The sequence below is a fragment of the Thunnus thynnus genome, chromosome 3, assembly GCF_963924715.1.
Source record: "Thunnus thynnus chromosome 3, fThuThy2.1, whole genome shotgun sequence".
Classification (NCBI taxonomy): Eukaryota; Metazoa; Chordata; class Actinopteri; order Scombriformes; family Scombridae; genus Thunnus; species Thunnus thynnus.
In genome coordinates this window covers 13676382-13693124 of record NC_089519.1, presented here as the reverse complement: position 1 = coordinate 13693124, position 16743 = coordinate 13676382, and the positions used below count along the sequence as shown (strand labels likewise).

At 38.6% G+C, this 16743-nt stretch overlaps 1 protein-coding gene across 1 annotated transcript in view; it reads left to right on the top strand.

Annotated features, from left to right (window-relative positions):
• Positions 1 to 16743, top strand: part of LOC137179576 (sodium/potassium/calcium exchanger 3-like) — a 64160-nt gene that overhangs the window by 33228 nt on the left and 14189 nt on the right. Inside the window, exons 3-5 of the mRNA XM_067584369.1 lie at positions 5741 to 5817; positions 11963 to 12037; positions 13388 to 13472. Coding sequence (XP_067440470.1) covers positions 5741 to 5817; positions 11963 to 12037; positions 13388 to 13472 — 237 coding nt within the window. The remainder of the gene's footprint in view (positions 1 to 5740; positions 5818 to 11962; positions 12038 to 13387; positions 13473 to 16743) is intronic.

Below are 16743 nucleotides of genomic sequence, written 5' to 3'. Positions count from 1 at the left end.
TCTTCCCTACACTTAGCTAGATTAGTATTGTGCGTTGCTTTTACCCTTTTGTTAAATAAATGCTTTTGGATATACCTGTTGTCTGTTTTATTGTTGCACAAGAATGAGTTTTGCCAACCCCTGCTCTGTAAAGAACTCCAAATCCTTTAACCATAACTAATTACTGATATGGTGATTTTGTTTATAGTTATTAAATTAATTATTAATCAAAGTCCCAAATTCATAGATTAGTACACTTTGAGACTGGATTGACTATCTTTTTCCCTGAGTCCAGGATGGTGCCCTGTTATTATTAATTCATATTAATAATTTTATTGATTTTAATAATTAACGACTATCTTTGATAATCGTTAATTAATAATTATTGCTGATAGCCAAACTCGTAGCCATGGCTTAACATCTGCTTGCATTTTTTACCCCTTGGACTTTGTTGTAGACACATCTTCTGTCAATGTGTTATCAGTATCGGCAATACCTTTAACATTAGAAACAATCACCAAAACTATAAAAGAAAATAAGACTATAATTAACCTGAATTATACTTTGTGTAGACTTCTGTATATTTTTAACATGTCCACATACCTGGGTACCTTAGTGAGCATGTGATTTAGATTTAGAAAGAGCTAGGTGCTGTGAAGTGGAACCTTTCAGTGTTGATGTGTATAAAACCCCTTGTTTACATGAAGGTTCAGTGGGTTTCTTGTGGGAGTGTGTTGTTATGCATCACAGCTGCACGTGTACTTACCTCTCATGGGAAATTGGACGTCATGCTTCTTGGAACAGTAATTAGCAGTGTGGGTTTTATCTGCAGGCTCTTTGAAGACTTCATGAGTCAGTTCAGCATTCTGCTAATTTAGGTAGTTTCTTTTCAGTTTTGCCTTTCACTCTTACAAGGCATCACTATATCCACATTTACTCTGTTATTTCTAGTGATTTTTATTGCATTGTTGTCAGCAGTGTTGTCTTTTTTCATCTCCATATATAGCTCTAAAACCTGTCATGAGAGCTTCTTGTTCTTTCTCTTCACACACTAGCCTGACATTTTGGCTGGATTGAGTTTGAGCTAGCTAACAGTAAATATTAAACATATCCAGCTGTCGCTGTGAGATGGCCGTCTGCTCTGATGCTGCTTTTTACCCTCCGTGGCTTTTTACAGGCAGCTCTGCATTGTGTTAGGTTTCAGAATCTGAATCAGAAATACTTTATTGATCCCTAAGGGTCATGTTACAGTTTCTCACATTCTAGAGTAGAAGTATATATAAGCATAGAGAAATTATAAGAAAAATAGAAAATAAGAAATACATAAAAATATCCACATCATACTAGAATATATATCAACAGTGTAAAAATAATGCTGAGAAATGGGATCTATAAATGTGTTAAAATGCAAGAATAGTATAAATAAGAAATATCAGTTGAAATATACAGTATAAATGCATTATTAATGCAGTATAGATATACACCAGAGTATTGCACAGACTTTAAGAAGTTAAAGCATAACATAGTGCAGAGGAGGACTACAGCCACTCAAACACAGTGAGATACTGTAGATGCAATGAGGTCAACAGAGTACATAAAGGGAGAAGAGTGGGAGAAAACAGTGGGAAAGTAGTTTACTACTCTGCTTTTATTTTTTCTCTGCAACATGTTGTGAAGGAGTGAGACTGAAATAATAAGTGTAGGTGGAATGTTAAACTACTCTACTAAATTTTTTCACTCATTCATTCTTTCACTTACTCACCCACTCATGGTTGGCCTACCTGCCTTTCTAGTGACCCCGAATGAGGTAGTAGGCATCCTACACTCTGTAAGACACATACCATGTAACTGCAAGGTTCCCAATTCGTTTTTTAGGAGAGATCCTTACATATCATCACACCCTCTATCTATCTCTGTGTTTCCTGTAACTCAATACAAAAATAAATAAAAGCAGAAAACCCAACTTCCTATGATGCCACCCAAGTTCTGAGAATCACTACCATATCTTGTTGACGTGCTACTTAGATTTCCACTACATCATAGATGTAATCTATTACGTAATTCTCTTCTAAACCCACAGGATGCTGTTTGTTAGCATTTGAGTCACGGTTGTCTCATTAGCAGTAGCCGTGCCAAGCAGTTAATTGTAAGAAAAAAGTTACTTTTTCAACTGATCAGTTAATTTGCTTAAATTATTATTTATTTCATTATTTACTTATCTTTTGATGTTTTGTCATTAAAAGGAACTTGATATTATACATACATACGTGTATATATACATCTGTATATACACGTATGTATGTATAATATCATATATATATATACACACACACATATACACACACACACATATACATATATACATATTTGTGTGTGTGTGTGTGTGTCAGAATGAAGTTTATTGCTTTATTAAGTAGGTTTGCACATACAAGGACTCTAACCCTAACAGTCAAAGATATACACACAATTAAGTAATCGTTGATAATACAAAAAGAAAAGAATGAAAAAAAGAAGGCCTGCCACAGGTTTAAAATTTAGATATTAAATAGAAGAGAATGAGATGAAATGTACAAAAATATTGACCAGGAGTGTGCAATTAATAATAATAAAAATAAACTTCTACTACTACTACTACTACTAATAATAATAATAATAATGCAAGTTGCGTATATGTAACGCACCATTTTAGATCAAAGATCATAGATGTGCAAATATGAAATTATGGGGTGTTAATGTTAATATAACGTGTAATATCCATGGTGGGGGTAGAGTCCATGTGAAACTGAAAACACACCACTGCCACCGAGCCACGGCACATCATATGACACACATCAGGTGCCGCCCCTATCACAAATAGGAAGCATCGCGCTGCAGTGCGTCAATATAGTAGTTACCCGGATGTAACTCCAGTTCTGTGAGTACAGTGCAGGACAATGAATGGGTGAGTGGCCTATTGTAGTTGTCTATTTTTGATCAATAACTTGAAAAAATAATAATAATAGTCTGAGCAGTGAGATTATGTTTTGAAAGCAGCAGATCAACCAACAATTATTTTTGCATTGTAGATACAAGCTCAAGTGAAATAGGTAAGACTAGTGAAAAGCAAGCAACAAACTAGTAAATAACGTCTGTAGTTGGGCTAATATAGTTTTGAAGTACAGTACTTTTTCTCTGGAAATTTTTTTTTTTTTCAGGGGCAGCGACGCTGGAAATAGGACAGTGGTTTGAAGTGGCGTTTGGGCGTACGTAGAAAATAATAGGGGTGGCTGTTCCGATGTGTGTTGTTAGGTGGCGGTGTGTTTCAACCTTCAGTGGGGGTCCCGGGCCTTGTAAATGAGGCCGGCTGCAGGTGGGAAGAAACTATTATTGTGACGCCACCATGATGTTCACATTTGTGGTTCTGGTTACTTTATTTGTACCCAGGTAGATTTGGTTTGCAGAAGGAGAAGACAGGTATCCATCTTGACGCATTTTACAAACAGCACTGACAATAGACAAACATGATAAAATGCTCAAGGCTGCAATAATCAGATAATTTTTCTTAAAAAAGATAAAAATAACAATAAAAAACACTAAAATACATAACCACTAGAATAAATAAGATAAAATACAAGGTCAAAAGAAATAAATAAATGTTGCTTCTATAGCATCCGTGCAATGTCGCTACGTCTTGTTCATTTGAGTGATGGCTGCTGGAACAAAGCTATTTTTATACTGCTTCGTTCTACACCTTGGGACTATAAACCTCCATCCAGAGGGAAGAAGCTGGAGTTCACTGTGCAAAGGGTGGGAGTCGTCATTTAAAATCGAGCTGGTTATCCACTGTAACTGTCTGATGTATAGGGACGCTAGTTTAAGCTGTGACTCTCCAATCAGCCTTCTAGACCATTTAACAATTTGATTCAGAGAGTTTCTGTTCTTTAAATATAGGTTTCCAAACTCTGACACCAATTCAATAAAAGGGAATAATAGAATAGAATTAAAGCATCATGCTTTTGTCAATATGGAAATAGGACAGTCTAGCACATAATCTAGCATGCTTAGACTTTTTTTCTTGGTTTTTCATCATTTTGCTATAAAAGCTTGTGTATTTTTCATAATTATGTGATGACAACACTTCACCAACTGTCCAAAACCAATACATACTCAATTGACTGTGTTGTGAAAGCAGTGATCCTCAAATTTGAGAAGCTGTGCCAAAAAAATTGGCATTTTTGCTTGATTTTAAGGCATTATTGATTATCAAAAATATTGAATAGTTTTCTGTTGATCAACTTATAGATGTATTGACTGTGACTGAAGTGTTTAAGCACTACACAGAACAACATTAAATAAGAAGGATTGGCAGCTAGCAGAATGTTGTGATGCCTGGAACTACTTCCAATTCAAGATTAACTACTTACCATTTTTGAAACAATGACTCTCAAATGACTTTCAGACAAAAACAGTCAAAATCAGGCTCATTTCTGGCTAGCAACCATCAAATTTACCAGCTGTTACTAGTAGATATGTGGTTAGATAGCTAATAAGCTAATGTTAACTCTGTGAATTGCTAATGCTGTCGCCAACTGACTCATTTTGAAACATGAACTCTGTAAAAGAGTCTAACATACAGTATGTACGTGATGGCTATATATTCATGATATGCTAAAAGACTGATGCTAAACACAGACGCTACTTGGCTTTGGAAGTAACAGTAGGTTGTATGTAGGTCATAAGCTAGTTAGTCAGGTGGCTTATGTCTGCAACTTTTGTTATCAGGAGACTGGACTTCTGTAAGCTGCAAGTTTTCAGTTTTCTCTTCAAAAAGATGTCAAGACCGTTTAAGTTTAATGGTCAATAAAATATTTTTGATTTCAATGTTGCCACATGCATAATTGAATCATTAGCATTAGCCTAACTCTCTCTCTGGTGCCTGGCTGGCCTTTCCCAGGGAACAGGCACAGCAATATGTAATATGTTTGTAATATGTTTGCAGTGACCTGTGAATGGGCTCCTGATTTGTGTGGGAGGAGATGATGACAGAGGTGACTTGATGCTTGAGGGGCGAGAGGCAAAGGTTTCTCAACACTATCCAGCAGCCAAGCGCCTGTCACTGGTCTTGGCAATCAAGGAGGGACTGTGGGGCTGAGAGAGGGGAGGAAGTCAAGAAGCCATGGAAAGGGGGTAGAATAACTCAGGCCACCTTTTAAATCCAAAGCCCCTCTTTTTCACCTCTTTCTGTTTTCCTTCACACTCCTTGCTTCTGCCAACTTTCCACTTTTCTCTGAATCCTGCTCTCACAGTTGCTCTCTCTCTTGCTCAATTGTACTCACATTCCCATGCAGGAAAAGTGGAGTTTGCAAATTGCGGTTAAACTCTCACCACCCTTTCTCTCTCCTTTGCTCTCCATCCCACTTGCCATACCCTAAATATCCCTTGCTCTATTTTTATAATGCTCGCTCTCCTCTTTGCCCTCGCTTTGTCCTCCTAGCGCTCACTTTTTCCATGTCCCTATTCTCTTGTCGCTCTCTGAGGAAGCAACGCTCATACACAGTCCTTGGCAGGGCACAGTTAGACTGTCACACACACTTGGGCAAGGTACTCTCTGGGCAAGGCTCCTTGTCAGTACACGAGTACAATGGGTTTCTGTGCTCATAGGGTTGACCTCTCCGCTGGGCATTGAAAATATGTCCTCTAAACCACACTGTACCGACACCCGCAAACTCACCTACTTGATTTGAACATTTCTAACTCTGCTGAATGTCTCTGTCTCTTCCAGCTCTGCACGAGTTCCCTACAGACCTGTTCACACACAAAGAGAGAACAGAAGGAGCTTTGGCCCTGCATGTCCTGTGTGTAAGTTTACCTTCACCTACATACAACTGTGCATCCATGTGCATTTGTCACCTTGCAAGTGCACAAGTGATATTTTACTCGTTTTTCTTAACATTTTAAAGGACAAGTCTGGTGATATTCTTTTTTTTTTTTGTTAACAAATCCCATGAAAACACCACAACCAACAATTAGTTGATGTTACAATTATTGTCTGGGCATCCAAAGCCTGATATAGCATATTCCTCTGTGTGACAGAGCTCCATTGTTGTCCAAAAACAAATTTGGGCAAATTTGAATTGAATTTTGAGAAAATCTGCAAAAGAAATTGTTTTTTTCCATCCACTACTATTATGCGAATATAGATAAATAGATAGGTTCAGCGAGATGAACAGCTCTTGGCACCAATTCGAAAAGAGGGGACAACAAGATGGATTAAAAGAGCTTGAGTTGAACCTCATATGGTGGAAAACAATGTAGAAAACATGATGTTTTCATTTGAGGAATGTCACTTCATCAGTCAAACAGGTCTGATCTTTTTGTTTGCTGATGATTTTGGTCTATTCAAAATGGAAGCTTGAGGTCACATGCTTCATGTGCATCATGATTTATTTGCTAAGTCTGTTTCCAGTGCACTTTGTCATATTTTGCTTTTATCAATACACCAACTTTTCCATCTCAGACAAGCAGGGGTTTTTTTTAATAAAATTTCTGGATGGAAACAAACTTTAATGAGCCACGCTGTTTCACTGGGTGACATGTTCCTTCATTAACATGAACATTCACACTGTAGTTTATTTTGAGCCATCTGACATACACCATCTTGCTGGTGTAAATACGCAATTGTATTAATCCACAGCTGAAAATAGTCCCCAACAAATGCACTCTTTACTCCTGTTTGAGTAACTTTTAGCTAAAAACCACAGTGCCCGGTTGTTGTAGGAAGTAACTGAGCTTTCTTAAAAATAAAACCATATAATCGTCAGCCATTTGTAAAGATATATATCTTTAGTGGAAAACAATGGGCTTGAGGCTGAGTCGGACAGAATTAAGAGACTAAAGCGTTTTTTTTTTAATGGGATAAGTTGAAAATGCTCCAAAAAAAACTTTTACAGCAACATCAAAAGCCAAACCTGTCCAACAATATATATCAGCGACACAATCATTCGTGTTTAGTTTTTATTAAATAGCGGGAATTGCTGGCAGGCTACACGATCATATCAAATACAATATAATAAAAGGCATTACATAACAATTACATTCAATTCAACTCATGACCATTCGGGACAGAAAAGTTGTCCATAATATAGTGAAGGAATGAGTCCAGTAGATAGAGTATCATGGGCATAAACATTTACTACAGAGCTTGTTCCTCTATGTATGACAACAGTTAACATATTTTGCAGCTAATACTACACACTGACTTTTATCCACACATAGATAGGGCAGTTTCTGAGGATCGGGGATACATATTATTTATTTTTTCAAAGAAAACCTCTCTCAAATCCTTATATTTCTCACAGTATAGTAGGAAGTGAGATTCTGTGTCAACCTCTCTTTGACAAAGTGAGCACAGCCTGGCCTCCCTAGGTAGCCTTTTCTGCCTGTGATGGCCTGTTTCTATGGCGTTTTCCTTAGTTTTCTGTCAGTCACAGTGGTCAGGTACTCTGCTGCCAAGTACTCGCTGTTTAGGGTCAAATAGAATTCTAATTTACTTTGTGATTTGGTGGTTTCATTCCAATATTTGATATAATTTTCTTTTTGTTTTGAGATGATTTGGTTGGGCCAGATTGTTTGGAGTCTGTCCTGAAGCTCTGATGTGTGTGGGCAGAGCTTCAGGATTTCTCTCTCTCTCTGGTTGAGCAGGAGACAGCCTCTCCTCTCCTCTCCTCTCCTCTCCTCTCCTCTCCTCACCTCTCCTGTCTTTTCCAGCTGTATCTCATTGGTTCAGCACATGCGTGACCAGCCACATTGGCCTCTCCGGCATGGCCCAGCAGGGGTCAATATGTGAGGTCAAGGCTATGATGAAGCCCCTCGTCCGTCACTCTAACATGACTGGCACAAAACAGGCAGAATGTTCCAGTACATGATGACCCATGTTGTGTTGTGCTATTGCTGATAGTCTCTGGATGGATGACTGTAATGGAAGCTCATGCCAGCAGAGCAGCAGCATCTCCAGTGAACTTTGCTGTGCATAAACAGGGCACTGAGAACCACCGAGTGGACCATTATGCTACTACATGTCTGACATTACAGGCAATGTCACTACTTACAGTGCACCCACCCTCTGAGTTGGCCTCTTCCTGCTGCAGAAGGGCAAATGAAAGTAACCTTTTCCAGAATGCTTGAGCATTTATAAACAGCAAAAAAAGTATAGTAGATTATCACCAGCTATTTGCTTGTGCTATCTAACCTTTAAAATAATGTACTGTATGTCATTTCATAGCAGGTGCTACTGTACTTTGCTTTGTGGAGAGAACAGCGTACTGTGTATTTTTAGGAAGGACAATGAGGACTAATACCTGCAGAATACACTGTACAGTTCTAACTCTGTACAACTTTTTCATTTTTGTAATAATTCAGACACAAAAGTGGCCAAACTTGCCCACTGCCAATGCATGTGTTCGAACTATGACATGCAATACATCCACTGAAGTTTCCCCAAACTGGTGTGGAAAAGCATACGCCAGAAGTGAACCACGGAAAAAGATAAATGAGATGAATGTGACATTAGCATAACATGTTGTATGTAAAGCTAATTTACTGTATTTGTCAAGTGCCTTTAAGCAAGGCATTACACTAGGGCCGCAACTAACGTCTGTTTAAATTAATTATCTGCTGAGCTTCAAAGTTCATTCTTCACCACAGTAACAGTAAATAACCTTAACTCAAAGTCCACTGACTAGCTTTCTCAACCGCTTATGATCTTATCAATGAATGAAGACCATTCTGATTGCTGATGAAGACCGTGCAATGCAGGAGAAATATCCAGAAAAGTCCATAAAATTTATTTTAAATGAATACCGAAAATGTCCCTCGCAATTTCTACCTGCTTGATTTGTCCACCCAACAATCGAAAACACAAAGATATTAAAATTTACAATGATATAAAAAAGATTCTCACTTTTGAAAAGCCAGCAACAGAGATTGTTTGACATTTTTGCTCCATAAGTTACTATTAATAACTGATATGTTCTAAAAGTGGTCGTCAATTAATTTTCTTTCAAGTCACTAATCAATTATTTGACTAATAGTCTCAGCGCTGCACTAACTCCCCCAACTCCATCAGTGACCCAATGCACATTTACTTTGAGTCACTCAAAAGCTTTGCAACTTGACTTTGACTCTAACATCAATAACTTGTAACTCGTTTACATGGACTCTCACCTTTTGACTGGAAATGACTTGATATCCTCCCCAAAGTCTAAAGATTGAAAATATGGACATAAAACATGCAAAATATTGGCTCAGAAATGATGAAATTATTGAAAGTCTATCTGAAAGTAATAAATACAGATTGTAAGAAGCAATCAATATGTCTGTAAATTTAAAATAATAATTGCTGCTATTTGAAAACCTGACTTGGGACTGTTTTTAAGACTTTGTAGCCAAGACGTGTGACTTGCAAAACAATGACTTTGTCCCACTTCTGCCTACTACCAGAATACACAGTTGTGTAAATGTGCTAGAAGCCTTCTGTCAACCTGCAGCTGCTCCACTTCACTGTTAATCAGTACTTGTGAATGCTTATTTTCTCTGCTATTAAAAAATAAATAAAAGGCCTTCTGAAGTCAAAATATGAAACAACTTAAATTCTGCAAATGATTTTCAAAAATTAAGGAATTACAAAGCAGATGTCATGTCACCATATGGCTTATGTGGTATGAATTATGCAGCATTTGTAGCAACATATGGTCTGGGGTCATGGATGTTGATTTAAACACTGGATTACACCCTGCAGTCTTTGTCTTTGTATTATCCTGTGATGCAGCCACAAGTGAGGCTGCTGTGAACTGATTTCAGTATCAGTTGAAGATTGTTATCGATCATCAGTGTTTGTTTCTGGTATTTGATTTGGCTGGAAGACAGAACACTGTGAAGTTCTCTGTGTTCAAGCTTCATTTCTGAATTTTAATATCACAGTGTTTTACTTCCAACAGCTGTTCTCTTGACATCTGTATTGCTGACCCCCCTCAAATTCTGCGGGGCTTATTAATGCTGGCGTCATCGCTTCTAAGAAAAGAATTGCTGTCAAAAACATGAGATTTCAAGACTTCATGTTGCACACACACACACATAAAACCTATGTGCAAATTGAAACAAATGTATATTCAGCATACATTTGCTCACTGGCTGATACCCACACACATGCTCACACGCAGTGAGGCTTGTTGTTTTCCCTCCATCTCAACCCTCAATCAAGATTAAACCCTGTTATTAGGATTACATGTGACCTTTGACCTTTTCTTGCCCCGAATCAACAAATCTCCGCCTCAGTCACTGCTTGCCTTGAGCTTATGGCACTCTTCTTCTTCACACATACACACACACACACACACACACACACACAGTCACTGTGCTGGCTCAGTCGCAGCTCTCAGGCAGGCGTCGGGTAGTTGAGCTCACTATCACCTACTTTCAGAAAAGGAAATAGAAGAACTCCAGTTCCAAGCACAAAAGGAAAAAAAGAATAGTCACTTTCCACATTATTCCTGCTGTTAAATTTCAACCCTGAAAGTCTTTGAAAGGCTTCATTATTACAACAAGTCAGTGAAATTTATTCATACCTTTCCTTTGTTCACACATTTCCAGTCAGTCTGTCGTGACCACCTGACATTTACTCTCTTGATCATTGCGATGTGTCTTTCATTTCCACCCTGGTTTTATTTCTAGCTGTGGTGTGTGTTGTGTGTATTATGTGATACCAAGAGAGGGTAACATTAAAAGCACTTCATAGACTACTTGTAGTTATAATGAATCCTACCATGATAAGACCATTAAAGGATAGATTCACAATTTTTCAAATCTGTCCTAAAATAATAATCAGGAGCCCAAATGAACACTGACACATGTTTTTCTTGCTGTAATCATTCCTCCTTTTCATACTAAGTATACAGAGATCCCTTCATAATGCACTTACAATGTACTAATTTAAGTGTAGTTTTTTAAATTATTTAATTTAAAAGTTTATTTGAAGCTAATATGAGGCTTTAACTGTCCAAATTATGAAAAAAGTTCCAGTCTTTTGAGTGCCAAATTCCGTCTTTTTGCTACAATCCTTCCTCTGTAGCTGTATAGGAAAACACTGTCTGTACAATGTACACAATGAGGAAATTTTTACTGAAAAGACTGAAACTGTGCAAGATATCCACTTCATTTGACTAACTCAGATAGTTGAAGCCTCATATTATCTTCAGATAAAATTTTTTAAATACATTTTGCTCAAAATGAGGACTTCAAGATGATGTTCTAATGGTCAGTATGAACAGGAGGAATGATTACAGTGTTCATATGAGCACCTGACTGCTGTTTTAAGACATTATTATTGACTCAACAGATTCTGCTCTTTAGCTTGGAGCCAGTTGTGTCATTCAAGGTCAGAGATTATGTCACTTTCTGTTTTGACAGTTATTTTCAGTAGGGATCAGGCAAAGGTCATATAAATACTGTAATGCTTTTTTAATGTCAGTATGCTTTAAAAGTGAAAACTAACTTCCTTATTTAAAAATGTAAATAGTGCAGTCCCTTAGTTATGTTGTTCGTGAATTTTTAATATTTATCCATTAATGCACTGCACCACATTTGCACAGGAATCTTTAGCTTTCAATTACCACACTTACTCTTTCATTTTTCATGGTAATTTACATATAAATTTAATGTAGCAGTGAGATCTGAGAAGTATTCTTTATTTTTATTCATGTTAAATGCAACAGTTACGAGGAACAACAGAGATATCTGACAGAAAAAAATATAAATGATGGTAAATCATTGGTTCCTGCCGAAAAATGTAAATAGCTGTTTTGATTTTTGACAGTTCAAGATACAGCCTGAGCAGACAGTATCGTGTCTTGGACTTTTCACCCCATCATCTCATATGCTTAAATCACATCAGGCAACATGGTTGCACTTCACTGGTCCCTGTAATATTTATCACTCTCTCTCTTCACAGACCATATACATGTTCTGTGCCCTGGCCCTCGTCTGTGATGACTACTTCGTCCCCTCCTTGGAGAAGATATGTGAGGTATGAATGTGAGCTTAAGAAGGATACTTTCCAAAAACTACTGGGTGCATTATTTTTTAATTAAATGTCTTAATTGAGCTGGTGCAAAATGTTGGACATCTTTGACCCAGTTTCAATGTTCCCCTTTCCACACTGGACTCAAGACTGTCCCACTGGGAAGTCAGTAAATATTTGAGTAAGTAAATATTTTTTCGTAAGTCTGCAACCCCCCCACAAAAACCCACAGTACAAAGCATTGTGAGGCTTTGCATAAACAAAAGATGGAAGGAGTCACCAAGAAGAGATTTTAAATACACTTAAACCAGTACTGTTTGTGTGTATGCTGTTTGTAATATGATGGCGTGAGGGTGACTTCTAAATATATTGATTTGATTCCATACAACTGTACTGATACACAGGAAGTGAATGAAAAACAAACTTATCTGTCCACAGAAATGTCTTAATTCATATAATGAAAGTGTGTTGTCCCATTCCTCAATAGAGTTTGGAGCCCTCACTCCCTCCTGCACTCAGAGGTGACGTCTTTTTAAAGTCTGTGAGGGTTCGTGGATATTCTGCCTGGGTATTCCTGATGTACTCCTTCTCTTTTTTGTAAACACCTCATATTTGGAATGCCTCAGCAAAAAATCTGTAGTTTGATAACCAATCTTAACTTGAGGTCGACATACTAGCTTTTCCCAGGACTTTGAACCGCACCTAACAGCTGTCTGTAAATCTAAAAATATTTCAAGTGTTTATTGTATTCATGAACACAGTGTAGTTGTAGTTTTTTTTAATTTAGTCAGGTATGGGTATTAATTGGTGTTATGGGATTACAACACAACAATGTGTATCAAACCTTAAAAATACAGCAAAAAATCTTCCAGTAACGCATACACAATATCAAAATAAATGTACCAAATGTTAAATGAATCTTGCACCAAATAGCAGAAAAAGAAAGGAACTGCTTATGTAAAATCAAAATTTCACCCAATAAAGGGCTTTTCCTCGTCTCCCAGGCTGTCTTCAAGTAACTGACTAACTTCAATGTTTTCCATGTGAATAGTCTTTTGCATTGTATATGTTTAAACAAGTATGGCATGGTCCTCGATAAAAAATACAATAGAAAGCAAAATGACAGACTAATTTTCATATCATTGAGATGGCATATTGGAGAAATCCACTTTTCTTCTTCCAGTCTTAGACATATGCAGTCTTTAGTGGATCTTTATGTTCAGCTGAGTGTCAAGGGCTCAAGGTTTAGGCTCTGACTGATATCCTTCTGTTTGTGTCTAGGATTGGTTTGGATTTTCTATTTGTGATATTTATTGCTTTGTTTCTGTTTTTTTCTCTTCTTCCCTTCCCTCCCAGCGTCTCAATCTCAGCGAAGACGTAGCAGGTGCGACCTTCATGGCCGCCGGCAGCTCGGCTCCTGAGCTCTTCACGTCCATCATAGGTATTCACCGTAACCATTCCTCCCTCTCCTTACCCACTGTTTTATAACCGAACTATATACCGCAATACTGTATTAGCTGCATTAGCGAGGAATCATGCATGGCTTTGCCTTTCAATGCTTTTTTTACCAAGACACTTGCAGTAAACAAACATGGTTTCAATATACTAAATCACATTAAAGTCATCTTATCTAAGAACTAGGGATGCACCAATACCGGTCCGATACTGTACTCATATACTTGTAAAACATGTACTTGTTAAAAATAAAAAATAAAAAAAAATTGCAAAACTACTCTGATTACCTCCTTACTCAGAACTGGAGTTACATCCAGGTAACTACTATTTCTATGTCATACATGCGCTGCCTTCTATTGGTAAAGGTTGTTGGGGATGAGATGTACTCTCATCTGGGCCTGAACCGACATTAGTCCGAACACAGCCACAGCCTGAGGGTCTCGCACCAGACTGCAAAAAGCCAATGATAGCTGGATGCTATCAAGAAACACCTCAGTCTGCTCCAAGTGAGGTCCCCCCAGACCGTGCACCAAGCACCAAATGAGACACAATACAGCAGTCATGTCCCTGAGATATGACTGCACAAAGGTTGAAGTGGAGGACCAGGAGGCGACCAAACAGATGTCCTTCACTGAGACACCCCCAAAAATGCTCCTGGTGGAGTGAGCCCTCAGACCTGCAGGGGGGAGGGTGGCTCTTGGCTGATGCCACTGCTAAGAGGAGTGCTGTCTTGAGTGACTGTACTTTTAGGTCCGCCTGACCCAGAGGCTCAAAAGGCGGACCTGCTAGACCATCCAGCACCATTTGAAGGTCCCATTGAGGACTCAGCCTGCAGGCCTCCCACAGGAAGCGCTTCACCAGTGGATGGCTCCTGGCCATGAAATGGTCCAAGCTGTCATGGCCCACCATAATCGCTGCTGCAAACACCCCCAAAGTGGATGCCACATGACCACCATTGAATAAGCCCTGTGGGAAATCTAGAGGGGGCACGAATTCAGATCAAGGTTCTTGGCCTCACACCAGTCCATAAATACCCACCATCATGCCATGTAAACCGTAGCAGTGGACAGGGCACGTGCATTCTGATTCATAGAGACCACCATGGGAGACCCAAGCTGCTCAGTCTCACTCTCTCAACCTCCAGACCCTGAGGCTCTCATTTTCATTACTAAAGAATTGGGTTTTTTTATTATCTTTTAAAAAAAGAATAAATTCAGAACAGGGTTAGAATAGATATATATTTTAAAGATGACAAAAGCAATAGTAATGTTTCCATCAGCGAAGTCACTATATAAATGCAATAATATCTCACTAGAAAGAAATCAAAAATGTCAGTAAAATGAATTGTATTCCTGACATCAAAACACTGAGTGAAGTTTTGAAAGAATGAAGTTAGTTACAAGCTAAACTAAACACAAACAGACAAATAAACCAGAGGAGAGGACAGAAAAGGTAGAGCGACCATAAATGACAGCAAAACACGGTTGAGACTCAGCATAGTTTCCCCCTGTCTACAGAAAAAGTATAGCACGTTTAGCAGAGCAGCCATATCTATGAGAACAGCATCAGCGAGTGTTCTGTGTGTCTACACAGGAGGCGTTCAGGTACAGTGTTGAGCATAGTTACCCATGTTTTGGAAGTGCTCAGAGCTCAGAGCCCGATACACAAATTTGACTGTAGTTACGAGTGTAAAACGGAGGAAAATAGACTTGACAGCTCTGTGAAAAAACATAGGAAAACCCAGAAGTCTGATGATAAAATTCTGAAAATGTGCATTCGAATGTAGGACTAAACTGGCATTAAAAATAGACACACACAAACACCCCACAAGAACACCTCAACACCCCCTTTCAAAAATATTGCTTCCAGCTTCCCCCGACATTCTCTCAACACGGACCCCCCCCCCCTCCATGCTACAGTCTTTCATCAAGCAGAAGTGGGCTCTGGGAATATTTTGGTCTGAATCTGAGCTCCGTGGCAATCTCACTGCTCACCAGTGGACACTTCTGGAAAAGACTCTATCTGTTCTGGCTCTTTGAGGAGTTAACCTGAGCTCCTCTAATGCTTTGGCATCAGATGTGATTGCTGCTGTGATCGTGCTTCAGAGACTTTTGACCAAAGAAACAGACGAGGACCATGGCATCAAAACAATGGAGGGAACCTTAGCTGCAGCCATGAAGAGACGCTTGACTGACACAAAAACCCCACTCTACTGCATTGCAACTGTAACGATCCCAGGTAAAGTATGCCTGTGTGTGTGTGTGTGTGTGTGTGTGTGTGTATGTGTGTGCTGAGCATGTGAGAAAGAGAGAGAGAATGATGAAAACAAAACTTTGTCATTATGACCGACATAAAACTTTTTCCTATTTACTGTTATATAATCAATTTACTTTATTAAGTGATTTGAAGGCAATATACTGACATTCATTTTGACAATTTCAGGCTAGCTCATCTGTTACCAGCAGTGTCTGGAGAAGAGGCAGACATACAAGAGGATCTGGGGGAACCACTTGCCACAAAACCTACGCAAGGGCCAGGCCAGCAGCAATTTGGACAGTGTGTTTGATAAGATAGCAGATAGAGATATACCTTGGAGAGACCACAACTTTTCCAGAAGACAACCCACTGCAGTACTGGGGGGTTAACAAAGTGCAGTTTCCCACTCTGGCCCAAATGCCATACAATATACCTCTCAGCACCATGCAGTAGTGTGGAAAGTGAAAGGCTGTTTAGCTCAGTGTCATATATTGTAGATGAAAACAGAAACAGGCTCACAGCTGATAATGCAGACAAGCTTCTTCTCATCAAAAAATAACCTGCCTCTCACTTTTCCAAAAAAGGCCTAGTCCTCACAGAGAGCACTAACTTATGGTAACATATTATTTCAGTTGTTCTGCTGCAGTTGTATGTTGTGTGGTACTGAAATCCACTGAATGTGTTACATGTTACATTTAAGGGAAATGTGTGGCAGTGCCATGTTTGTTCAGGAAAACACAAAGTTGAATGTTAAAATGTCAGCAACAGCATCATGTTGTATATTTAATTTGTTACAGTCAGAAAATAAGAAACATCTGATGAAAATAAACATGTTTTCAAAGTCATTGTTAGAACTGTAATGGTATTATTAAGTACTCATATCGGTACCAGCAAGTACCCGAATGTAAGTACTTGTACTTGTACTTGGTCTGAAAAAAGTGGTATTGGTGCATCCCTAGTAATAACTACTAAAGAATTGCTGGTGAGGAGTAAAGGCAATT